Source organism: Cylas formicarius, unplaced genomic scaffold (genome assembly GCF_029955315.1).
Source record: "Cylas formicarius isolate icCylForm1 unplaced genomic scaffold, icCylForm1.1 PGA_scaffold_3__17_contigs__length_32017465, whole genome shotgun sequence".
In the NCBI taxonomy this organism is placed as follows: domain Eukaryota; kingdom Metazoa; phylum Arthropoda; class Insecta; order Coleoptera; family Brentidae; genus Cylas; species Cylas formicarius.
In genome coordinates, this window is record NW_026844326.1 from 29,282,717 (window position 1) to 29,306,118 (window position 23,402).

Consider the following 23,402-nt stretch of genomic DNA (forward strand, 5'->3'; position numbering starts at 1 on the left):
AAAGGAATACGTCTGTGATAATTATGCAAACAATCTAGAGCATACAGTTTTAAGGCATCCACCTTACCACTGTATATTTAATCCCATTGAACATGTTTGGCACCAATGAAATCTGCCATTCGTCGTAACAATGCTTTTCCCCGTGTTAACTTCAATGTTCTCAAACTTATAGAAACCGAAGTTTTTAACATTTTAACAACAAAGTTGTGCAAATTCTGTTAAACATATAGAAAAAGCAGAACAATCGTATATCCATATTGTAAATAATATAGAACAAATAATAATTAGAACAGGCGATGATAGCGATAATTTTAAGTAATTTAAGTAGGTAATAAAAATAATTTGTAATTTTATTTTAGATTTAAACATAAATACATAAATAAATATTGTTTAGTATCTTTCCTAACAAAACCCCAAATAATTAAATTCTAAGCAAAGTACGGACCTGTGCGACCATATTTCATTCCTCCAGCTTGCCCGGGTCTTTCCTTAATTCGTATCAGTTAGTCACTTTCTTATATCTATGAACAGACTTTAGATCCTATAGTGGTTAAGGGTGTTCTATAATGGCTGCAGTTTTGGAGTAATAAATAGTAGGCAAAATTAACGACGGGGTCGGTTCTATAATTTTGGTTCAAGTATAATCGTGATCGGCTGTCTTGTATTGTTAGATCTGTTTAAGTATAAGTGGAAGCAAGATGAACAATCTATTTTGTTCTGTTTAAGCTGCTATGAGCGAAGGGCTTTTATTATTTAGTAATAAATAGGTAATTGACTGCAAAATAATTCCAAGAATACAAACGATGAAGATAGGTAAATTAGATATATTGGCTAAACAAATTAAATTCTTTTGCATGAAAAAAAAAATTTCGGGCTCACCAAATCCAATTCCAGAATGTAAAAGAGATAATAAGCTTACAGTATACAGTGCCTTGAATAACCCTGAAACAAACCCAAATAGCTACAGATTTGCAAACTAAAGAAGGGGATAAATATCACGCTTAAAAAATTATGAATTAAACTCGAATCTTGGTAAATACAGCCAACTTTTACGTTATCAAGTGATTCAAAACTTTTCAGGTAATAAAAAAGAAACCCAAACTGGAGAAAATGAATCGTAGATTCCACATCTTGTGATACCCCAAGTTCATCCAAGTATGAAAATCCTTTTTTAAAGAAAAGAAAACAAAAACAATCTGATACGGAACGAAAACACTTTGAAACAATGAGCAAGCTGGATCGATTTTTGAAAAAATGTTTGAAAATTTTTCTAATAATGATAAATAAAAAACGCTTTTTTAGAGTATTTAGTTCCTAGTGTAACTTTGTTAGCACATTGAGGGAGTCTTAAGTATGATTTATTTTCAGTATCTTAGAGTTTTATATATATATATGTTCCTGTAAGTACAAAAAATTCAGATTGGGCCCAAAATATTCATTTTAATTTAAGAAATAAATTCTAATTTATAAAAGACATTTCTTAATTTATTATTTCATTTTGCTGTCCAATTATTGTTCCTTTTTCTAGATCCATAACTTCAGAAGAGTCTCCCTTTAAGATGTAAATATTATGTAAAATAGAAGCTTCCAGTTAGTTACAGATAATGGTTTCGAAGAATTTTAGTTTTCGAAATCTACCCTTAAATAAACTCAAACAGTTTTAAATCTTCAATCAAACGACAATTAGATTAACATCAAGTTTATATGCCAATTATTGACAAAATTGTGTGTATAAGAAAGATAAGTAACAAAAAACCTTAGAATAGACTTAATAACTTTTTTTTAATTCAGTCCTGCCCGATTATTTTAATATTATTATCTAAATTACCTAAGGCTCCTAATATTCCCCAGGTACCATATGGTAACCCTCACTTAGCAAAATCACCCGTCTAACATTGGAAACACTGTGCACATTTCCAACTAAATCTTCAAATCTTCTTTAAATTGTTTATTATTAAAAAGCGGCAACTTGAATTAATAAAAATGGATTATAAAAATAAAGCACAAAAACAATAAAAAACCAAAACAGTTGATTGACATTTATGTTTGACGCTCTGCTGTAAAAGTCCAGAGGCGTTCGGGTATAATACAGTTTACACTCAGTTAACTCCAAGATCACGTGACGAAAAACTACGTCTACTCCGCTCCGGCACTGTCTTTATCAACCGAACCCACCTTATTTGAGAAATTCAGTTGAGTCGTAAAGGAATTCGTACGTAACTGTTGGATCACATACCACAGACGTAATTTTGATACTTATGTATAAAAGGCAGTGACCATAGAGCTGCAATAAATGGGCCGTTAAAACTGTAAACTGTAAAACTGATGCGCATCAGACTGTGACATTTTAGAAAAGAAGAAAATAATTTCGCACGTACACTAACCTGTACTATAAATTTCGAAGGGACCATTGCACAAAATGTAGAAATCGGTTGAAATTAGTGTCGTTTGATATAAAATAATGTTTTGTGTATTTGTTAACTGAATCGATAGAGGCACAGTGCATATAATTTTGGGAAATACTATTCGCCTTAAGCGGATGTTATGAATTTCTAGTGTGTTGCATGTCATCCTAGAATTTGGGACCATAATTACCTGTTTTTGAATATATGTATTCCAGGTTATAAAGAAAAGTCACCATTCTCCGAGAAAATGACCGAATTTTCTCAGCATTCTTGGCCAATAGAAGTACAAGAAGATGAAGAACCTGCTGCACTTTGAGCCTTTTTCTTTCTAAACAGCGATTTCCACACATTTCACTCGTGTTTATCAGGAACATTTATTGAGATCGGGGCATATTTGAAGAGTCCTTCTCAACATTTTAATGACGTCATTTTTGTTTATCTTTGTCTCGTGCCGTTCCAACGGTAGTGATATCAATTTTTCAGAAGCAGTCGCTGTGCGATCATCGTTTATTTTTACCGGCTTTCGAACACGGCTTATCCAAATTGACGTGAAATCGAAAATAACTACCCTCTCGCGTTTATTTTTAATTTAGACGTTCTTTTAAACGCCCGAGCGACGTCACGACATGTCCGCGGTAAAATAAATACGGGGGTGCATACGCAATGACGGCCGAGCGTTTCAACCTCTCAGGGGATGCGGAAAATAGCCTGTTTTTTTTGTCAAAAGACGAAAGAACGCGGAGAACTCCGGGTACCTACCGGATTTCGTCGGGAGGCTGATTGATAGCCGGGCACGTTCATTAATCCACGTCTTACCGCCCGGATGAATTTTATTATCCAATGAGATTTTCAACCCTCTCTCTAGCGGTTATCGATCAATTTTTTCCAGTGATAACAGCGTCCCCGTTTTTGTCAAATTCACGTCTATGAGTACGGTTAAAAATAGTTTGTGGAGCGTTAAAAATGCACCCACCTAAACAAAAAAAAAACATACACACACGCGAAGTATGCACGGCGGTTCGCGTTTTGCCGAATCAATGAATCATACACCCGTCTGATGTGAACGCTGTTAGTCTAGCTTTCGACCGAGAAACCACTCAAACTATCGTCGCTAAAAAAAATCGCTATACTAGAGCGATTTATTGGATTTCAAAGCAATAAAAGCACAATTAACACCGCCCAGGTGCGATAATGTGCATTTTTACCGGAACGATGTTCCATTTTCTAATCTAATCTGCCAGGAATTTCAACTCACAGGCTCGAGAAACAATACAACAAAACTGTTAAGCCGCACTTTTACGAAAACAAGACCGTATATACTCATTTGGAGGAATACTCCGCCACTTTACGTGCAATTTTATTACACCTTCTTCACACACGCAACCTAACCTACAAAACATTAATCATTCGGTGACGGCGGAACGTCGAGTTTTCGTCAAAAAAGCGCGAGGTTTCGCCAAATCTCAATTTTCCTCGTCGCAGCGACGCGTTACGTGAAAATCTCTGCCGCATAAGTGAGTCCCAACATTCGGAAAAATGTCAGAATTTAATCGATTCCGTGCCTTGAAGTTGTTTGCACAAAAACCCGCTCGGGACGCACGTCGATAACTTACAGGTCGGTTGCAGGCGGCGATACGTAACTTCCCACTCGGAATTCGGGCGCACCAAAACACGGGCGTTTTTTAAACACAAAACATGAAGTCGTAGCAAAATTTTACCGACACAAACCACTCCACATAACGACGACAGCCAAGAACCGACTTCGGCAAAATTGGAAAATTACGGCCCGTTATCAAATGGCATGCGCGGATTTTCGTTTCGAAGGTTGTTTGAAAGGTGGCGCCACTGCTCGGCGGCGGGGGCGATTGTCGAGACGGAATTCCAATACAATAATTTTGTCCCTTGGAAAACAATAACGTTTGTTCCCAGAAACCATCAGCAACGATCACAGACATGCGAAGATCACAGACAAGTGATGGTTTAAAAATCCTTTGTTCGTAGACGTAAAATTACGGTTTCGGATCTGAGTAAATCGCTAATCCGATTTTTTTTTTATTTTTTTGGCAGAAACCTGCGCATTTCAGATTTGATCGAAACGACAGAAGAGACAAACAAATGAATATATTCGAAGACCACGCAACCAGCTCTACGTTAACTGATGACGGATTTTTATAAAAAATCTTTCCGAATTGTTCCCTATAGTAATTATTGTCTACCAAACTAGGTACTACCGATGATGGGTTAATTAAAAAAAAACAAAAGAGGGGAATTATATCGATCAAGTAAGGTTAGTTTGAAAACTACGCAAAGTTTAAGCCTTTTGCAGAACAAAAATTGGCAATCCATTATCTAGGAACAAACTTACTATTATAATAGACGGGATAACTCTAAAAGCAAATTCTTTTGGAATAAAACGGAAGACTTGTTTAAAAGTAAAACATATTTTTAAGCTAGTAATCAAATACAATATGCTGCCCCAGTGTATAATTGCGTGTAACTTTTTAGGGTTAGAGGTAAAAAATACAACTCAAAATCATACTGTAGGTTATATAGTAACATATTTATATTGCATCGGTTTGTACAAAAGTGATTCTTAATCTAGGTAGGTGTGCTAATTTTAGAAAGAAACTTTTCTTCTCACTTTATCTTTTTCTTCCTGTTCAATTTTCTTTAGGCCCTTTTTGTCATATCCTAAAATTTTGTGTTCATTCTTTTTGTATTCCACCACGATTTCTTCCAAAGTGCGATCCGCGTCCAACACGAGCACGGGAATTGTGTTGAATCTTTCGTCATCGGTCATCAACCATTGCTCATGGCTATCGTGGAGCTGTTTGAGGTACTCCAGAGACAAACCGTCCTCTTCAGGCCGACCCCTAGCCTTTACTCTCTGATACACCACTTCCGGAGTGCTTCTCAAGTAAACTATCAAGTCCAAACTGATATCGACGTTAGCCCTTATCCATCTATACCACTGATCCAGTACAGAGTAATCTGCCCCATGCAAATATCCATTGCTATAAGCTTGTTCCATGAAACAGAACCGGTTGTTCTGAATCGACCTCTCGAACATTTGCACCCTCGTCGCGCTGCTTTGAGGTTTTGTGGTCTGCACACTAAGCCTAGTAAACTGAACATAGCTCTGGAATACCCTGAGCCACTCGTGTATATCCGAATACATTAACTCGAGCAGGTTGTGGCCGTCAACGTTCCTCCACCAATTCAAAGGTTCCTGGAATATTTTTTCAAAATTTCAAAGTGTAATTGCCCATAACAAAAACCTACAGCATAGGTCTCGATACCGTCCATCTCTTGGAAATACTTTATCAAAGTTGATTTACCGGCTCCAATGTTCCCCTCAATGGAAACGCGAAAAGGCCTGTCCGTCGGGGTTTTAACGTTGGTCAATTCCTTCATAGGTGAAATGCCGACGAAATTAGTTCTCTTGCTAGGCGAACCTCTTGGCGAAGCTGCCGGCCGTTTTAAGCCGCTTATGGTAGTGATAACACCCTCCATGCTTAGGAGACTTTTAAGACAAAACTTAGGCACCAACCGTTGATCGTTTGGGATTCGGCTAAAACGAAATTTTCCGATATAAATTTATATAAAAGTTATAAAAATTTAATTCAATTTATGGTAAGCGATATTTTTACGAGTCGCTACAAATTGGATACTCCGCGAGTGTTTACACGATTCAAACTCCATTATTGCGTACAAACCGACACATTAGCAAGATCCTTGACCTCTCACCGAGAATCATAAATCGTAAGTGCCTGAGCCGAAATCAATTAACCTAGTTCAAAAGACGAATTTCACGTAATTTGGTGTTACAAAGACGAAAATAAAACATGAAATGGTTCAGCGACATACCGCGGCACTTACCCCGTGCCACAGGTAAGATTTTTCCCTCTTTTCCCAACGGTTTTCGCGAAAAACGTACTTCCTCGCATCACCGGAGGCGTTCCATTTCCCGTTTGTGTTATTGAAATGACGTCACGCATCGTGTGCGGAACTTACCAAACCCTGTTATCCATGGTTTTGGCGCGCTGTTTTCGGTGAATTGTCAAACTGTCGGTCTGTGCCTTTTCGTTCAACCGCAGATAAAAGAGTTTGGTAAGTTGAGAGTACTATTGATCCTGAGGACGCTGATAATAATTTAATTTTTGAGGACCTTACGTGCCAGGCATGCTCGACGTTATGTTTGACTACACAAAAGAGGGCCCATTCGTCAGATTCTATTATCCTACAAGAGTAGACTCCAGTTTTAAAGTTTGTAGTTTGTATCATCCATCTTGGACGTACAGTACCTTTACCATATTTATTTTAGGACCAATCGAAAACATGGATCCAGTGGCTACCGCATGACAATTATTTAGTGGGAATAGCCAGGGTGATAATGTTGTATTCTTTTCTACTGCGCATCGTATTTTGGTGGTCCGGTACTTAAAAATACGCTCACTGACCATGTGACAAATGTATGCGATCCGTATTTTCAGATGGGATCAAGATTCCCGCCCAATACGGAGCCAAACCACGGACTGAAGAAAAATTGAAATGCGTAATAATGTCCCATGGGTTGGGCGCGAACCGGTTTTTCTATTCGAACATATGCTGCGAGCTGGCATCGAGGGGATTTTTGGTGGTTGCGTTGGAACATAAGTAACTCGCGAATATAACACGAAAGCTTAGTCCTTTAATTTGGTTTCTAGGGACCAGTCGGCGTGTTACACATACTATTTTCAAAACGCGTCGGATGCAGAGAACGACCGGAAGATTAATCTCGAATTTAGGTACATCAAATTCGGACGAGACCACTACGAGAAGCGAAACGAGCAGTTGAAAGTGAGGGCGGCAGAGTTTTGCGCGGTGCTCGACTATTTAATCGGGCTACAGAGGGGTGAAGCGCCGCGTAATATAATGCGAAACGCGCCTGACGTTGCAAGCGCTGACGTAATCTTGGAAGATTTCGCTGGTCATTTGGATTTGGATTCGGTTACGGTTATGGGTCATTCGTTCGGCGCTGCAACCGCTCTATATGCGTTATCAATCAGGAAAGAGTTTAAGTAAGCTTAAAATAATAAATAAATAATAAATAATAAAAAACTCGTGACGTCATCGCCTTCACTAACTTTCGTCACGCAACCAATCAGCGAAAGCTTATAGTGTCACGTTTAGGCAGGGGATTTTACTCGATCCGTGGATGTTTCCGGTTAAAGGAGAACGCTTGGAAGAGAAGGTGCGACAGCCGTTGTTGTTTGTAAATACGCAGACGTTTCATATAGGGTCGAACGTCGACGCGATGGCGAAAATGTTGACGAACGCCGATTCGGAGATTTATACCATTCGGTAAGTCAGGCGATGACGTCATCTGCGCTTTCGCGTGACGTAACGTTATAGGCACACCACGCATGAAAGCCAGACGGACTCCGTGCTGCTGATCGGGTACTGGCTGAATTGGTTCATGAAAAAGTTAGACCCACTGCAGGCGTTGCGGATCAACAACTGTCTTATTTTGAGGTTTCTGAACAAAACGTTGGGTTATCCCGGCGACGTACGAGATTGCGTGGATTATTTGAAGGTGGAAGAGAAAGAGAACGTCGAACGAGGACTGACCAAACCGTGGGCGTGATTCTCCGTCTTTAAAATACGTCACGCCTAAGCATACACATTCTTAAAATTCTGGATTTATTCCGGATGTAAGAAGAATAAAAAATGTCTCTTCGTTTTTTGTTTAAATAAACAGCTTTATGAAAAAAAAGGGTTTTATTCGTTTGTGAAGTTTGGCGGACGTTTTTCGACGAACGCCGTCATCCCCTCTTGACGGTCCTTGGTGGCGAAAGTGGCGTGGAACAGGCGTTTCTCGAACAACAAACCCTGAGCGAGTGTGGTCTCGAACGCGGCGTTGACAGATTCCTTGGCCAACTTGACGATTAGCTGAGAATTCGCAGAAATTTTTTCGCCCAATTTGACGGCCTCGTCGACCAGTTTATCGGCGGGGAACACCTTCGCGGCCAATCCCATCTTCTCCGCTTCCTGCGCGTTTACCTGGTTACCTGCAAAATAACGGCGCCGCTAAAATTTCGACCACCGAAGCCGGCCGCGGCGCTCTCACTTACCGGTAAGCACGATTTCCATCGCTTTCGACTTTCCGACGTAACGCGGCAGACGTTGAGTGCCGCCTGCACCGGGGATGGTGCCGATAAGGATCTCGGGCTGACCGAATTTAGCATTCTCCCCGGCGTAAATGATGTCACACATCATGGCCAGCTCGCATCCGCCGCCCAGCTGAGAATAGACAAAAGACATTACCAAAACTTCATATTCTGTGCACGCGTTAAAACTGTCAAGCGAAGCTTACCGCGTAACCGTTGACTGCTGCGATTACAGGTTTGTAAGTCCTCGCCACCTTGTTCCAGTGTTCGAGAAAGTTCGCCGACACGTTTTTCGCAAATGTGTTATTTTGCATTTCCTTGATGTCGGCGCCCGCCGCGAAAGCCTTCTCGCTTCCCGTAATTACGATCGCGCCGACGGAACCGTCCCCTTCGAATTCTACGAGGGCGTTGCTCAGTTCGGTCATCAGGCCGTTGCATAAGGCGTTCAACGCTTTCGGCCTGTTTAACGTGATGACGCCTACATTGTTTTTCGCGCCGGCCTTGGACACCTTGATGAACTCGTAGTTCGCTTTAGCGCAGAAATTGTGGCAATGAAAATGCGGATTTTGCGAGAAGATCAACGTTTTTCCGTGAGAATTGAAATTTCGGTACAACCGAGTGAAATTTTAAGTAGTTTCGGCGTTGCCATGACGACGTTTCAAGAATCAGTAAACAAAAGGGTTCTTAAGTAATAGTTCGTATTAAGTTGACAACACGGGAAACGGTACGTACCGTTTAAGTATATTTTAAGTATTTTTTTCTCGCGAAGACTGCGAAATACGTACCTTGCGCCGAAAATAACCTCACATTTTGAGCCGAGCAGGCGTTTTTCACCAAGTTCGCGGAGTTTTTCGAGAAAACGAACTTTGTCAGCGAACGCGCCGCCATTTTTCTTGTCGCTTTCAACGCGTCTAATCTCTATCTGCGAGAAAAACAGTGCCTGTTTTAAAAACGCTCAAAGTTCACGTTATCACCGAAAGGTACAATCGACCAGTGGCGTTTCCGACGTTACTGGTAACCTCAAACGGTCGACTATTCGCGGCGGCTCGCACAGGTTTGTTTATGTATTCTCCGAGTATTTAATCGTTTTTATCGCCTTTCTATTTGGTTTTTTTATTATTCACGTTAGTTGCGTAATTTACAAACCCTTCGACATGACTCGGAGGAATTAAAATTATTTATTTGCGACATCATCATTCGCGAGTGCAGGTTAGGTTAACGTGGGACAGTAATGATTACGGGGCGCGATCAAAAAATACGCGGATTGATTTAACGAGCTTTATGTACGAAACAAATTGTATTTATTGCTGCCCGAACACGGACATAATTTTCAACGCGGTCGACATCATTTTCGGTCCACTTTCCAAGTATCCGACGATGCTGTCCGTGAAGCTGGCGTTGGTTTTCGTGCCGGGGAATATTTTCAAGTAGAAGGGATGCGCGGCTTGGAACGCTTTGTGCACCGCCTTGACCGCGATCCTAACGGGCCATTTCAAATTGAACGTCTCCAAAAATGCGGTCGCGTCGATCCCCACGCCGACGTAATCCTTGTGCATCATGTCCTGCGAGAAGTGGTTGAGCTCCCTCAGCCTCACCACTATCGGCAACGGCGCTGAAAAAATAAATTTAGGACGCTTTCACACACGCCGGTATACTTCGGCCAGAAATATAGTGTTTTAGCAACCGATCCCGTGATAAACGTTGCACCCTGTTTATTTACTCCAATAATGTCATTTTATTTCTACATAGCATCATTTTTAATATACACAATATTAAATATAATAGTAATAAAGTATCGGTCACTTAAAAAATCGTCACTATCGCTACTGTCGCCACCTAGTTCAATGATCAACTCCACCACTAATCGTTCTCGATAAATATTGTCTTCCTCTATATTTGCTTTTTTCACAGTTAGACTAGCTTTGTACTCATATTTTAGCTACCTTTTGCCAAATTACGTTTATCCACTTAGACCGACTTAAATATAAAATGATTTTGTAGTCTTTATTAAAATATTTTGTTTTTTAATAATTCCAGAAGTTGTGTTTTTCGTGTATTTCTCTCCAAAATATAAATCATTTTCGTACAGAAATTCTTTAATTTCTTCTTTATTTGAAGAAGAATTTTTCTAATTTGGACTGAATCATACCAGGTATTATCCAACACAATTATAGTTTTTGGAATTTTTCTAATTTGGACTGAATCATACCAGGTATTATCCAACACAATTATAGTTTTTGGCGATAGTTTTGGCAACAGTTTATTTTCAAACCAGTCCTCAAATATTTCCGCGGTCATGTTTTCATGGTAATCCACACTTGCTTTGACGTTTTTGGCAGACAAAAATAAAGCATCTTTCACCCAACCATTTTTGGACCCAGCATGAAGAATTATGTGTTTTTCATGTGAAGGCGGCACATACTTGTTACTGTTATCACCCCATCCTTTTACTATCGTCAGTGTCGAACCACGCCTTTAAATAATCCACCCTCCATTGCGAAATTCTTTGAGATTGTATTAGTGCTTGACGTTCATTAATTGTTCAGAACTGAAAATCCATTTTCTTCAAAAAAATATGCAACGACTCTTTGGCACAATTTTCCTGAGGTAGTTCGTCTTCTAAATTGTCATCAGGTTCTACTACCATTTCTGCCTGGTTTTCCATGTCTTCTTCTAACAGGGGAACATCTGCTTCTTTCCACGGTCTCCACATTTTAAAGTGTTAAACAGGAACTTTCAAAAAATGTTTAATTGTAAGATTCTAATAAATATCTATCTGAATTCTTATGACGTACCTTTATCTACCGCGAACTATCCAGTAAAAACAGCCTCGCAAGGTCAAAGCTCGAGAATCAGGTAAAGTCTGTTCATAGATATAAGAAAGTGACTAACTGATACGAGTTACAATTCTCTGTTAATATTATTTATAGAATCTTTAAAAAAAGTGGTGAAGCAAGAAAAATGTTTATCATGATAACTTAACATTCTTGGTGACAGTAGTACAACCAGCATTCCAGTTTAGATGATTCTCAACATGTTCAACCGTTAAAAGAAAATGAATTAGAAGAAGTCACTGATAAAAGACAAGTGACAATGATACAGCACAAAGGGCCCCTAAAAGAGGTCGTTTACAAGAAGACGTCGATATACGCCTCTAGAAAATCAACCAGACGAGGACAACACTTTTTTTTTGGTACAAAAACTGACAGATGAGGTGAAATTGGAGTTTCGAATGAATGTATTGCAATTGATACAAAATATCAACACACGAAAACGTCAACCATCAACATTTATTACATGCGATTCTGAACCAAGTTCATCATCGTCTTCTCGTCCTTGGACATTTTAATCACACCACTCTTTTCATCATGATATTAATAATAATAAGAGTGTTAATACCCAGCACTCAACTTCACATCAATTTAATCAACAAGGCAATTCACAACACTTCCTTCGACTATATATGAGTTTATGTAATAATAATCGTTTAATAACAAATATCTTTATTTACTTACCTTATTGTGACTGAAATCATTTCTTTGGGGGAAGTAGATATACTCCTACGAAAATATTTGTCTTTGGTTATACCTTCCAAGTATCTGACAGTTAAGAAGGAATGTACTGAAAATCCTTTTTCTTTTATGATATTTCTTTCTTGGGTACAACAAGCCAAAAATATATCGTCCGTTGCAAACATACAGTTTTCTTTTAGGACATAGAAATAACTAACAAAATTATACCGACGTGTGTGAACGCAGCCTTACGGTCGTTTCTGTGGTCCGTGCGCGGCCCCGCGTGACGTCACACCCTCGGCTGTCAATTTCTTTGAACGTCGCGTCATTTTTCAGGCCATGGCCAAAATCGAGTTCGGCTACAATGATAAGCTGTCGTTTCTCGCCGAATGGCTCGACCACGAGGTGTCGTACCAGAAGAGGTTTACGTTAAATTTCTACCCGTGCGACGGTACGGTCGAATTGTTCGACCGCGACTTGAACCGGACTTATCTGCGGAGAACGAAGTTGGACGTGTCGCTAAAGGAACTGTTTACGGGCGGCACGGTGCGCGTCTACGGGCGTCAAATCAAAATCACAGACTACGCGGACCAGAGGACGCGTAAATTCGTCGGCAAAACCAAAGAGCACACCGTGGCCGTGGTTAAACCTAACCTAGTCGCGAAACTGGGCGAGATCGTCGCGGAAATTGAAAAACGCGGCTTTCAAATATGCAACGCGAGGATGTGCCGGCTGACCAGGAAAGAGGTGCTCGATCTGTACGAGCCGATGAAAGGTGACGGCACGTTGGCGCCGGTACTCGAACATTTAGTGTCCGATCCGATCGTCGCGTTGGAACTAGTCGGCGAGAGTGCGGTGGACAAGTGGCTCGAAGCGTTGGGCCCGGCAGACCCTTCGGAAGCGCGTAAATTAGCCCCGGGTAGCCTTAGAGCGGTTTACGGCGGGGACGGCGAGATAACAAACGGACTTGACGGATCCCGCGACGCGGCGAACGCGATTAGGGAGGCTGCGTTCTTTTTCCCGAAGGACAAGCCGCGTCCGGGTTCGGGTGCCGACGTTTCGGGACAAAACACGACGTGTTGCGTGGTCAAGCCACACGCGGTCCTCGAAGGCAAGCTCGGGTACATAATTTCCGCGATAAGTGAGGTTAGGTTTCGTATAGCGGCCCTCGAGATGTTTCGCTTGAGCGCCGCGAACGCGGACGACTTCCTCGAGGTGTACAAGGGCGTGGTGACCGATTACCACGCGCTGGTGTTGAGTTTCGTAGACGGTCCTTGCGTCGCGTTGGAGATTGCCGGCGACGGCGACGACGTCCACGGCGATTTTAGGAGGTTTTGCGGCCCGTCCGATTCGGATATTGCGAGACAGATCAGGCCGTGCACGCTGAGGGCGCGGTTCGGCCGCGACAAGTACAAGAACGCTGTCCACTGTACGGATTTGAAGGAAGACGCGCGCCTCGAGGTCGAATTTTTTTTTAAAATATTGAAAGAGTGATTTTTTTTCTCCTCCGCACAGCGCAGGCGTGTTTCCTGTTAAGGTGCAAGCGTGATTTTTTCCGGAGATGATTGATTTTTATCTATTTTTAATTTTTATACCAAAAATTGGAAAACTTTTATTCCCTAGGGCACAGAATAAAAACATTTCATAATTTTGGTAGTTACGTGTTTCCTTTCATATATCAAGAAGCTTGAAAGTGGAAGAAGCGCCCTATTTTACGAGGTTAGCGCCAGAATTTCCCGGTCTGACATAGATGCAGCTCCAGTATCAAGATAAAACTTTGTCTTCTTTTAAATATATATCTTAGTAGGCTGCGAAAAAAAATGAAGTCTTGGGTCAAATAGTTTTTTATTGACAGCATTTTAAACAGGACGTGTCCGAAAAAATGTCGCAAATAACGCAAATTGTGTTTTTGACAAAAGAAGAGTTAGCACCTAAAATTATTAAAGAAAGGCTGGATAGTGTGTACGGCCAAAGTTCTCCTTCGTATTCTGTAGTGAAAGAATGGGCAAAACGTTTTCGAATGGGGTAGGAGTCCCTTGAAGATGATTCAAGAACTGGTCGACCAGTGGAGGGTCATAACGGAAGATATTGTTTGCGATTGTGGAAGAGGTGGTATTGAGTGATCGACGTTTAAAGGTCAAGGAAATCTCAGAAATTACTAAGCTTTCTGAAACAAGTGTTCGTCGAATCCTGCATGATCATTTAGGTATGCATAAGGTTAGTGCAAGCTGGGTTTATAAAAACCTTTCGGCTATTCAAAAACAACGCCGTGTCGAGTGTGCGCGGTCTTTTTTGGAACTGTGGGTCGGAATCGAAGCCTATGATAGAAACTATTGTGACGGGTGATGAAACTACGTTTCTCTATTATGACCCTCTATCGAAAAAAGAATTAATGGAGTGGCGTCGTAAGGGCGAAGCACCTCCAAGAAAATTCAGAGTCTGCCAGTCAACAAAAAAGGTGATGGCCACGATCTTTTGGTATTGTGAAGGAATTCTTTTGATAGATTTTAAAGAAACTAATACCACTGTCAATGGTAAATATTACGCAACATTATTACATAAATTGCGAGACTGCATACGTGTAAAAAGTCGATGAAAACTGACCGGAGCTGCCATTTAGAATGTGGTTCCAACCGATAGATCATCCTATATAGTCCAGATATGGCCCCAGCGACTATTATTTGTTTGGATATTTGAAAAAGGACATACGTGGCCGGCGGTTTAATGACGAAGGTGAGTTAAAAGAGGCCGTTTTAGCTCATTTTGCAAACAAACTAGGCCGGGAAATTATGGCGCTACCCTCGTAAATGTAATCGCCTTCTAACTTTTTTATTTTTCTGTAATGTTATTTACAAAACTTCTGGATTCCACCGAGTCGAACTTGCTGAGGTTTCGCCAATCATCCTGTTGGCTTTTTGAGAGCCTTAAGGAAACTGACTCGGGAGGAATCCAGAAGTTTTGTAAAAAGTTTTTTATTTTAAAGAAAAGAAATACAAACATATGCACAAAAAGCAGTTTTTACGACAAAAACCTGAAATGTTGCGAATATGAGCTACCTATGTAAAATATTTTTGGTCATGCGGTGTTGCCAGATATACTCGTAACGTATTTCAACTTTCGTTTTTTAAATGGAACACGATGTATATATTTTTTTCTGCGATTCAGCGAAACATTCTGGAACTTGGGCATTTTCGGAGATAAAAAATACTTTTTAAGAAATTAAACAATTTTTTCGCAAGCCGTACAGCTAAACACTTGAATTTTTCGTTGCGGTTTCCTATTAAATTGGTCTTTCTACTCCCGTCTGTAAAATACCTAATTACACACCGATCTAGCGTGCGGGAAGCGTCACTTTCTAAAAGAACAATTTTCGGGGTCTTTTAGATTTTTGTCTATAACTAAAACACCTTGTATATAATCGAAAAAATGGGTAAAACAAAAGTTATAGCGTCGGGTCTGCCACGTATACCGGATATAAAATTTTTCGGATTGGATGAATGGCTTTGGAGGAGAAGATGTTTTTCTGGACGCCAAAATAACCACAAAAAAAATCAAAAATTAAACAAAAAACTGTCTGAAGTCGGTAGCTGCAAATTTGGAGTACTTATTATGTTTTTTAATAATGCACAGAATATCGCGAACACCAGGTACAATACTAAAAACCGTAAATACAAAAGTTTAAGTTTAAGAAACTGACATCTAAAATACAGATTTGAAATTATTGCCAATTTTCAATAATTCAAAAATGGTCTTTTTTGTAGACTCTTACACACGCGATTTTTATTTTTTTTTAAATACTTCCCGACCCCCCAGCCCCCCCATTTTCGACAGGTTCCGTCACGGGGCAAAGCTGCACATATGTGCCAAATATAAAGTCGGTTGCTTCAAATTTCGGACACTTATCGTGTTTTATAGCAAGGTCCAAAAAACAGTCGAAAATCGCGAAAAAAAGATGGATACCGGCTTCGAATCGGGGCCTTAGCTTATATGCCTCGTGGAGGGTTAAAAAGGAAGCAAATTTCAATTTTGTAGCTCCAACGGTTCGAAAGTTTTTTCAGGAAAAACCAAAAGACTAGAACGGAGAACGGACAGACAAAAAAATATTTTTTTTTTCGACGGTGATCATTTCTGTACCAACGGCGATCCCGTAGGACCTACCGTTACCGAGATATAAAATTTTTATACGAGCGCAGAAAACTAACAAGCTGTGCTGTGCTGTCTAGGTGATAAGTGGCCAAAATTACAGCTCTGATGACGAGATTGGGCTATTTTACAAGATGACTCTAGATCGTACTCTTAAATTTAGAGGAGAAAAGTGTTTGGGTGGGAAGCAGTCGAAGGTGAGGTACACCGGTTCGGTTTGAGCAAATATGATAGCAAGCGAGAAATGCAAACTTCTTGTTATTGGTAAATATGAACGACTGAGATGCATGAAAAATGTGAAAAATCTACATGTCATTTATAAGTCGAACCAGCAAGCGTGGATGACTTCAGCAATTTTTTATAATTATTTAAAGGATTGGGATGAAAAACGAAAACGTTAGAATAGAAAAATGTTGTTTCTGGTTGGCAATTGTGCAGCTCATGCAAAAAATCTAATCCTTTCAAATATCAGATTAGAGTTTTTGCCTCCAAATCATGAACCCTTCAACATCACTATCCTAGACTCCATGAAATTATTTGTACAATGTTGGAATGATGTTACTTCGACCACTATTTCAAATAAAATCGGAAGATGAGTTTGATTCAGACGATGACTTACCTCTAGTTCAATGGTTCGAGAAGTACAAAAATAATGATGACGATGACTGGAAGGTTCCCCTATGTAATTTTTTTGCGCAATGGCGGCTAAGATCTAGCCAACATTGAAATGTATCTTCCTGAGCTGGATAGCTTCCCAACTGTTGATGATAAGTTAATAACAACCGAGTTATTAACGGATAATGATATTATTACTGAAGTTTGACAGCCAAATGATCCTCAAAGCTCTGGTAACGAAAGGAACGATGATGTTCAACAGGACGAAGTACCAAGTTATTCTGAAGCGCTTTGTGCCGCTACAATTGTAATATTTTTTTACAATATACTGATAATGTAACTGATGATATTATGCAAGCGTGCCGGAAGGTTCAGAAGCACATCGAGAATATGAAATTTGTATTGAGAAAAAATAAACAAACAACACGTCTGCGATGTAACTAATTTCAAATTGTCTAAAAAATCTGTAACCACTGTTCGTAAAATTTCCAGATATTTTTCTTCATTCAAATTCTTGTTATAGATACAAAACACGTTGAAACTAAATGTATGTTGCAATTTTATTACAAAAATGATTATTCCTTCTGTTAAAAATAACAATATAAACTAACCAAAAGTCAAAAATCAAGCAATGGACAACGTTAGAATTGGTTCGAGGTATAGAAATCTTAATTAAGCATATACATGAAAAGGCTACCCTGCAAGTGAAAATAAAAGGAAATCTAACCACAGGACCAATACCAGTTCGAAGAGGCCGTATTCCAAAAACTCTTCACATTAACGTTAGAAGACGTTGTCAAACAACATAATTGATAAAACAAGGGTGTAAGTCTCCGAGATCTAACAAAAACCAAAACGGGTGGAAGACTGGATTTGGAGCGTAAATCCAAAAGGCCGATATTAGCAGAAGAATTCTGATTTCTAGAGAGGGAATAAACTCGGAATAGCACAGAGACCAATAGAGAAACTAATGTTGGGCATCAACATCAAATAAACAAACAGATAAGTTAAAAAGTGTGTATTCAGGAACATGAAAGATATTTCTAATGTTTAGAGTAATATTCCTATTCAATAAGTTAGTGTTTACATATTGGTATTGGTATCTCTATATTTTTTATGTAATACGGTGGCCCTATTTGCATTTCTGTGTCTCGGATGACTGATTCCCATAAAGACCCGAGTCGCGGTTAAGATTGTTGGGTTGTTTATAGATTTCTATAGACTCTCTGATTTTTCGTTGGTGGAAGAATTGATTACATGCAAGAATTTTAGTTTTATCTAATAAAATTTTATGTCCGGTGTCGCGATTGTGTTCGTCAACTGCAACGGCAATGAGTTTATTTGTCATAGTCTTAAGGCTCTTTCATGTTCTCTGAGCCTAGTTGATATCTTTCGTCCGGTCTCTAAATATAGCTACTAGATATATAGAGGGCCCTGTCTATGCTAGTCGTACAGGAACTCGTGAAGCAACTATGTAACAAAATTTTGAGAAGGTCTGTCCAATATGGGCATGCGCGAGATTTGAAATTTCGTTTTTAACCAGTGGCAGCTCTAATTGCAAATTCTGACGTTCGACCCATAAGGCCTTGCGGCTTTCAACAACCAACATGGCCGCTGGCAGGTCGTCAGTGTTTGGCTCTTCCACGTTGTTTGAGCCTAGTTGACATTTTTCGTCCGGTCTCTCCAATGTATTCCTTGCCGCATATGCATGGAATGCTATAAACTCCTGGCATCTCAAATCAAATCTGGTTTTGACGTTATATTTCTCTAGAACTTTTGATACGTGGTCAGTGAGGACCACAGTTGCCAGTGGGCATATTGCTATTGGAAGGTTATGGTGAAGTGTATTTTGTGATGGAACGCTTAATATCTTTCATGTGAAAGTTATTAGAAAGAAGAGCAGAGGTAAGCTGTTTTAATTCAAGGTTAAACAAAAAACTTGACATTGACATACTGGCCTTAAGGGCCTGGGCCAAGGCCAAGGGCCAAAAGAACTGTGCTTTTGCTTAAATAATACACAGGGCTTACAATTTTAAAAACTTTGATATACTATGTTTTGTCACACCGTGTAAATAAATAGGTACGTATTATTAAATACACACATCAAACCCGCCAACTTTTGTTTTAAACTTTTTTTCAAAAATGTAAAAAAAAGTTGAGGGTAACATTTATAACGGATAACGTGATAGCATATAGTTTACCTGGCGTGGTGTCTTGGGTTTCGTTGTTTTTGCCATGGAACGGGAAGAATCTGCCCAAACTAAAGCCGTTTGTTTCGTCCAACGCGTAGAGAGCTACAAAAACTAGCACCGTCACTTTCATTTTTTTTTTAACGGGGGAGAGAAAAGCAAATGTTTCGAACGGCCTCACTATCAGCGTCTGCGTCACCTAATTGTGCCGTCAATTATTTTTTCCGTCGTTAAAAAATATCGATAATGGTAATGGCGGCGGTGGTGGTATTTAAACGAATTTCGGTGGAAGCACTTACAGTCCCTCAGCCGTCAAAAATGACCCGCGTATTCGCTGCAATAGCGATAAAAGCGTCATAATTACTCCGAAAATGGTATTAAGTTAAACAGATAAATTTGCAGCGATAGGAGACCCCGAAGAGTATCCAATTATTATTAAGTGTCTACGTGCGTGGCCATTTTTGTCTTCTTCCAGCAAAATTCTACAAACTGTGAAGAGGGTATCCATTTTTGACATTTTTGCGTTAAATCATCAAAAATATGTTCCTGGAATTAACTAAAACCCGCAGGATCGGCCGGGGAATGTTGCATTACTCTTCCACAAGAAATGAACAATGCACTGAATGGACCACAGTAAAGCATACACTTCTCTGGTCTGTGGTACTCGGAATCCTACAGGACGGTTCTATAACATAATTTGGATGTGCGCACCATCAAATAATGACGAGTATCGATAAAAATACAATGACCTGATCCCGGTAGAGAATATACAGGGTTTTTTCTAATCGAGTGTCAATAATTAAGGGATCGATTTTTGCGTCCATTTGAAAAAAAACTTCATATGAACGTATGTCTTAACTTTTGAGGGAGGAAATTTTTCAAAAATTAAAATATACGATATTTTAATGAGATTTGGCAAGCATGTTCTATGTATCAAGATGCATTATTTAGTGTACCACTTTTTTTTTTAATTACATCGATTGCGGCCGTGCGGAATTTAACATGTCTATTTTGGCAGACATTGATGGTACGCCACTGATTTCTCTTATAATAAAAATTGTTTTTGCATTTTCCAATAATTTCTAAGGAAATACAATTTCTTGATTTTTTTTCAATCCGATGTCCCGTTTTCGCTTGAAAAAATAAAATCCTCTTCTCTTTATATGATTACCATTATTATTTCTTACTTAAGTAATTGTCTAAAAGTAATTATATTAAAATACTTCAATAAATCGCTGTACAAATAGGAAGTACCTAAACTCTGGTGAATTTTTTAAATCTTTATAATTATTATTTTTTGTTAATTTACTGAAACGGTAAAAGTAAAATTAACAGTGTTCCAATATACATTTTTTATGAAGGACAATACTTGGTAACTAAAAACTAGATATTTTCTTTTAGATAGATATTTTACTTTATACAAAAAAAGTTCTCGATTTAACCAATGCAGTGGCGACTCATTTAACCAAAATATTATTTCTTCACAGATGGTCAGTGGCACACAACTGATACCCTTTAAAAAGTGACATTTTTCACTTTAAAATAAAGTCTTCTTTTTAAAATTGACCCCAAAACTGTGCCTTAATTTTTAACATTCAATTGGAAAACACCCTGTATAAGGCGTTCTGTACTTTTAACATTGATTTATAATCGAATTTGACAGGATTGGTGGTATATACTCTTTGCTCCTAACCTTTACTGCGGAGGACCGTTGAGGGTCACACAAATTTTGAAATAACTCAAAATCAATCATTTTGTTCAGAAATATATTCCGATGTACAAATACACTGTCTTACATTAAAATACATGGCGACTCGCCTTTATCTCGTTACCGAAATTGTTAGTTTCTATAGGGTTTTTGATTAAAAAAGTTTTTGTAAATCTTAAACACCATCGTCTAATAATACTCAAGAAGGGGACGAAGGGGACAGCGTTAGTTGTTAAAAAAAAACATGAAATGGCAATAATAAATAACTACAACTAAACTTAACCTATATATCGGGAGTTTTCTTAACCCCCTTACGCATTCCCTATGTCTTCTTCCACGAATAATACATTTCCAATGGTTTGTTAACCTAGAAAACAAAACGGGGAAAGCGCACGGAGAAACGGTCATCATACCCCCCACTCCCCCTCACCTTCCAATATTTGTCGTTTACTTGGCCCAGCGTTTGATTGCCATTCAACTGTACATATTGACCAGTCGACGGCGATATGTATATACAAAAGTTCAAGAGATTGTGTGTGGTCGAAAGCTGAGAATCCAAATCGATAGTCAACCTCATCGCTAAATATTTGTGAAGATGGTCGACTGTCGCGTTTGCAGTCGTTTTTATATACCTGTAAAATAAGTAAAAAAAAAAACATGCCGAAAAAGATCTCCAGTTTGGTTTAGTAACCTTATCGAGTTCTCCTTCAGTGCCTTGACCAAGGCATTATCGCCAGACATTTCCGTAGGATGCGGCTTAAATACTAACTCGATCTCGTTGAGGGTCATTGGTTCCGATGGCCCTTCGCCGTCGGTATCCGTCTGCTCCGTCCTATATTATGCCGATAAGTTATATCGTAAAAAAAATTTTGGTCACCAGCATTTTTTAAATGATAAGCGGCAAACAAAGACGAGAAATTCCGTAAATACAAATTTTTAGAAAAGTTAAATTAACTAGGTTCTTCTTCTTCTTTTAATTTTCTCTTCAGAACTAAGTAAAAAGCAGTGACAACAGTGGAGGTTAAGTTTTTGTAAATATTATTGATATACGTACACCTACAATAAAAAAAAAACTCCCAAAACCCATAGATGCATCATTGACAAAAAACCTAGTTTAATACATAAAATTCCATATTCTTTTTTTTAACAAAGTAAAACTTTTAAAAAAAATTCCAATAAAACCCAAAAAACTAGACAGAAAAAGGTATAAGCAACATATTATGGTGAATCCCTCCAGTAGTGGCATAAAATGTTCAAATACATTCAACTCTGATAGCATCCCTGGCGAAGAAGCGGAGGAGAAATCGCCCATATATTCCCGTTGGTTACCGAAATGCGATACCACATAGTTCTGAGATCAAAACTTAATTTTTCATTTCTAAATGTGAAAGGCAAGTTAACAAGGTAGAAGTTAAAAAAACAAAGTCAAACTACAACTCACAAAAAATGGCAGGTTCACCTTTGTGGTTAGAATGAGTCTATCCCAGAAATGCTCTAAATGGATGTGCTTGGTACAATAAGATTAATCTTACCTTTCCGTGGAGTCACTTTCCTCACTTCTTTCCGACGTCAACACACTTTTCGGCCTCTTTCCCAACGACTTACTAATGGAACTCACACTCGACGACACCGGACTTGGAGGTTGAGAAGGAGTACTTCTTCCTGAAGGCGCGGGACTGCCTGGGTTGTTATTAGTTTGGGGAGCTGTTTGATTGGTTGGTGTTGCGTTGGGAGCAGGTTGATTACTCGTGTTGGTCGAATTATTAGGCGGCGTTGGAGCCTGAAGTCAATATAAGGATGAAACCCAATTTCAACACTACCGTGAATACTTACATTATTTTCACTAGAAGCCGGAGCATTTGTGACATTCGCGTTTTCATTCTGAGATTCGCTAGTCACGGTTTCGTTATTTTTCCGTCCCCTCGGAACCCTATTTTGACTCTGCAACTTGATGCCCTCATTTATAGACTGCACAAATGCTTCCCTTGAGTGACTCTTATTCAACTTCGCGAGAACTCTTTCCTGATGCGCCTCATACTCGTCTCTGCTCGGATAGATTTTCGAAATTAACAAATCAAAATTTGGATCGGCGCGCAATGACCGTTTTGACACCAGTTTTTTTCGACACGTGGGACATTCTTTATTCCCTGACCTTAGGGCGGTTATTATACATTCGGAGCAAAATCTATGGAGGCATTCTTTGGTTGTCATCGTTTTTTTAAGCATATCGAGGCAAATGGGGCACATTAATTCGCTGTGAAGGCTTCTGGGGGATACCGCTATCTCCGTATTGTCAGTGATGGGTTCCTGTGGGGTTCGATGCAGCTCATAGAGCGACAGCTCCCATGATTTGTTTAAGCCTATTTGCTCCGATGTCGTCATTTTTTTAAACGGTTTGTCGTCTACGTGAGCGTCGAAAACATTCTTAACCGTGAAACACCATCTTGTCACATTTTTCTGTTTTGCCGCATAAACAAATAATTCTTCTTCTTTAATTCAATGGTCTAGCAAACGAGATAAAATTTAAACTAGGCTTACATATCAGAAGACTTTATTAATTTAAGAAGAAGAGAATGTAATGTAAGGTTGTTCGAGTCGAGGCCAATAGATGAGCAAAAAGCTGAGGGCTAATACTAATCATCATAATTTTATCTGTGATGGATTCTGTGGTGGACTTAGTG

The 23,402-nt window shown here is 39.3% G+C and overlaps 6 protein-coding genes across 15 annotated transcripts in view; 2 read left to right on the forward strand and 4 right to left on the reverse strand.

Annotated features, from left to right (window-relative positions):
- LOC132699598 (stress-activated protein kinase JNK) overlaps window positions 1–4,176 on the reverse strand; it is a 73,275-nt gene extending 69,099 nt beyond the window's left edge. For 3 of the 6 annotated variants that reach the window (XM_060666402.1, XM_060666404.1, XM_060666401.1), the window contains exon 1: window positions 4,019–4,176. The gene's annotated coding sequence lies outside the window, so the exon portion shown is untranslated. The remainder of the gene's footprint in view (window positions 1–4,018) is intronic. The other 3 variants (XM_060666406.1, XM_060666403.1, XM_060666405.1) reach the window with 1 other exon arrangement.
- A 705-nt stretch (window positions 4,177–4,881) lies between these two features.
- LOC132699603 (deoxynucleoside kinase-like) lies at window positions 4,882–6,419 on the reverse strand. Of its 2 annotated transcripts, none has more exons than XM_060666414.1 (3): window positions 6,285–6,419; window positions 5,688–5,976; window positions 4,882–5,634 (listed from the first exon to the last, which is right to left on the reverse strand). In XM_060666414.1, exons 1-3 carry the CDS (start codon window positions 6,401–6,403, stop codon window positions 5,023–5,025), a joined length of 1,020 nt encoding a protein of 339 aa, XP_060522397.1. In that variant the 5' UTR covers window positions 6,404–6,419; the 3' UTR covers window positions 4,882–5,022. The 2 variants fall into 2 exon arrangements, with proteins under 2 accessions (XP_060522397.1, XP_060522398.1); XM_060666415.1 differs by having other exon boundaries at window positions 6,343–6,398.
- Window positions 5,931–8,146, forward strand: LOC132699600 (platelet-activating factor acetylhydrolase-like). Of its 2 annotated transcripts, none has more exons than XM_060666408.1 (7): window positions 5,931–6,296; window positions 6,571–6,671; window positions 6,730–6,841; window positions 6,899–7,061; window positions 7,112–7,465; window positions 7,578–7,748; window positions 7,800–8,146. In XM_060666408.1, exons 1-7 carry the CDS (start codon window positions 6,251–6,253, stop codon window positions 8,029–8,031), a joined length of 1,179 nt encoding a protein of 392 aa, XP_060522391.1. In that variant the 5' UTR covers window positions 5,931–6,250; the 3' UTR covers window positions 8,032–8,146. The 2 variants fall into 2 exon arrangements, with proteins under 2 accessions (XP_060522391.1, XP_060522392.1); XM_060666409.1 differs by lacking the exon at window positions 5,931–6,296 and adding an exon at window positions 6,380–6,515.
- On the reverse strand, window positions 8,141–9,481 carry LOC132699604 (enoyl-CoA hydratase, mitochondrial-like). The gene is made up of 4 exons (XM_060666416.1): window positions 9,340–9,481; window positions 8,761–9,083; window positions 8,519–8,687; window positions 8,141–8,455 (listed from the first exon to the last, which is right to left on the reverse strand). The coding sequence occupies exons 1-4, from the start codon at window positions 9,440–9,442 to the stop codon at window positions 8,166–8,168; spliced, it is 885 nt and encodes a 294-aa protein (XP_060522399.1). The 5' UTR covers window positions 9,443–9,481; the 3' UTR covers window positions 8,141–8,165.
- Window positions 9,090–15,829, forward strand: LOC132699602 (nucleoside diphosphate kinase 7). 3 transcript variants are annotated; one of them, XM_060666410.1, is made up of 2 exons: window positions 9,090–9,278; window positions 12,403–15,829. In XM_060666410.1, the coding sequence occupies exon 2, from the start codon at window positions 12,406–12,408 to the stop codon at window positions 13,558–13,560; it is 1,155 nt and encodes a 384-aa protein (XP_060522393.1). In that variant the 5' UTR covers window positions 9,090–9,278; window positions 12,403–12,405; the 3' UTR covers window positions 13,561–15,829. The 3 variants fall into 3 exon arrangements, with proteins under 3 accessions (XP_060522393.1, XP_060522395.1, XP_060522394.1); XM_060666412.1 differs by lacking the exon at window positions 9,090–9,278 and adding an exon at window positions 9,470–9,608 and having other exon boundaries at window positions 12,403–13,710; XM_060666411.1 differs by lacking the exon at window positions 9,090–9,278 and adding an exon at window positions 10,175–10,706 and having other exon boundaries at window positions 10,767–15,829.
- On the reverse strand, window positions 9,819–23,186 carry LOC132699599 (E3 ubiquitin-protein ligase RING1). Its single transcript, XM_060666407.1, has 6 exons — window positions 22,555–23,186; window positions 22,254–22,501; window positions 21,413–21,553; window positions 21,152–21,353; window positions 19,026–21,088; window positions 9,819–10,166 (listed from the first exon to the last, which is right to left on the reverse strand). The coding sequence occupies exons 1-5, from the start codon at window positions 23,101–23,103 to the stop codon at window positions 21,044–21,046; spliced, it is 1,185 nt and encodes a 394-aa protein (XP_060522390.1). The 5' UTR covers window positions 23,104–23,186; the 3' UTR covers window positions 9,819–10,166; window positions 19,026–21,043.
- Window positions 23,187–23,402: the final 216 nt, after the last annotated feature.

Excerpts from the sequence above, each read along its gene's own strand:
- LOC132699600 (XM_060666408.1), top strand. The coding sequence starts at position 6,251 with ATGAAATGGTTCAGCGACATACCGCGGCACTTACCCCGTGCCACAG. Across the intron at positions 7,466-7,577 it reads TCAATCAGGAAAGAGTTTAA|GCAGGGGATTTTACTCGATC; the intron begins GTAAGCTTAAAA and ends TGTCACGTTTAG. Across the intron at positions 7,749-7,799 it reads TCGGAGATTTATACCATTCG|GCACACCACGCATGAAAGCC; the intron begins GTAAGTCAGGCG and ends GTAACGTTATAG.
- LOC132699603 (XM_060666414.1), bottom strand. The coding sequence starts at position 6,403 with ATGCGTGACGTCATTTCAATAACACAAACGGGAAATGGAACGCCTCCG. Across the intron at positions 5,977-6,284 it reads AATCTTACCTGTGGCACGGG|CCGAATCCCAAACGATCAAC; the intron begins GTAAGTGCCGCG and ends ATTTCGTTTTAG. Across the intron at positions 5,635-5,687 it reads ACGGTATCGAGACCTATGCT|GAACCTTTGAATTGGTGGAG; the intron begins GTAGGTTTTTGT and ends AAAATATTCCAG.
- LOC132699599 (XM_060666407.1), bottom strand. The coding sequence starts at position 23,103 with ATGACGACATCGGAGCAAATAGGCTTAAACAAATCATGGGAGCTGTCG. Across the intron at positions 21,354-21,412 it reads CTGAAGGAGAACTCGATAAG|GTATATAAAAACGACTGCAA; the intron begins GTTACTAAACCA and ends CTTATTTTACAG. Across the intron at positions 21,089-21,151 it reads TAAACGACAAATATTGGAAG|GTTAACAAACCATTGGAAAT; the intron begins GTGAGGGGGAGT and ends TTTGTTTTCTAG.
- LOC132699604 (XM_060666416.1), bottom strand. The coding sequence starts at position 9,442 with ATGGCGGCGCGTTCGCTGACAAAGTTCGTTTTCTCGAAAAACTCCGCG. Across the intron at positions 8,688-8,760 it reads CAGCAGTCAACGGTTACGCG|CTGGGCGGCGGATGCGAGCT; the intron begins GTAAGCTTCGCT and ends GTCTATTCTCAG. Across the intron at positions 8,456-8,518 it reads GATGGAAATCGTGCTTACCG|GTAACCAGGTAAACGCGCAG; the intron begins GTAAGTGAGAGC and ends GTTATTTTGCAG.
- LOC132699602 (XM_060666410.1), top strand. The coding sequence starts at position 12,406 with ATGGCCAAAATCGAGTTCGGCTACAATGATAAGCTGTCGTTTCTCGCC.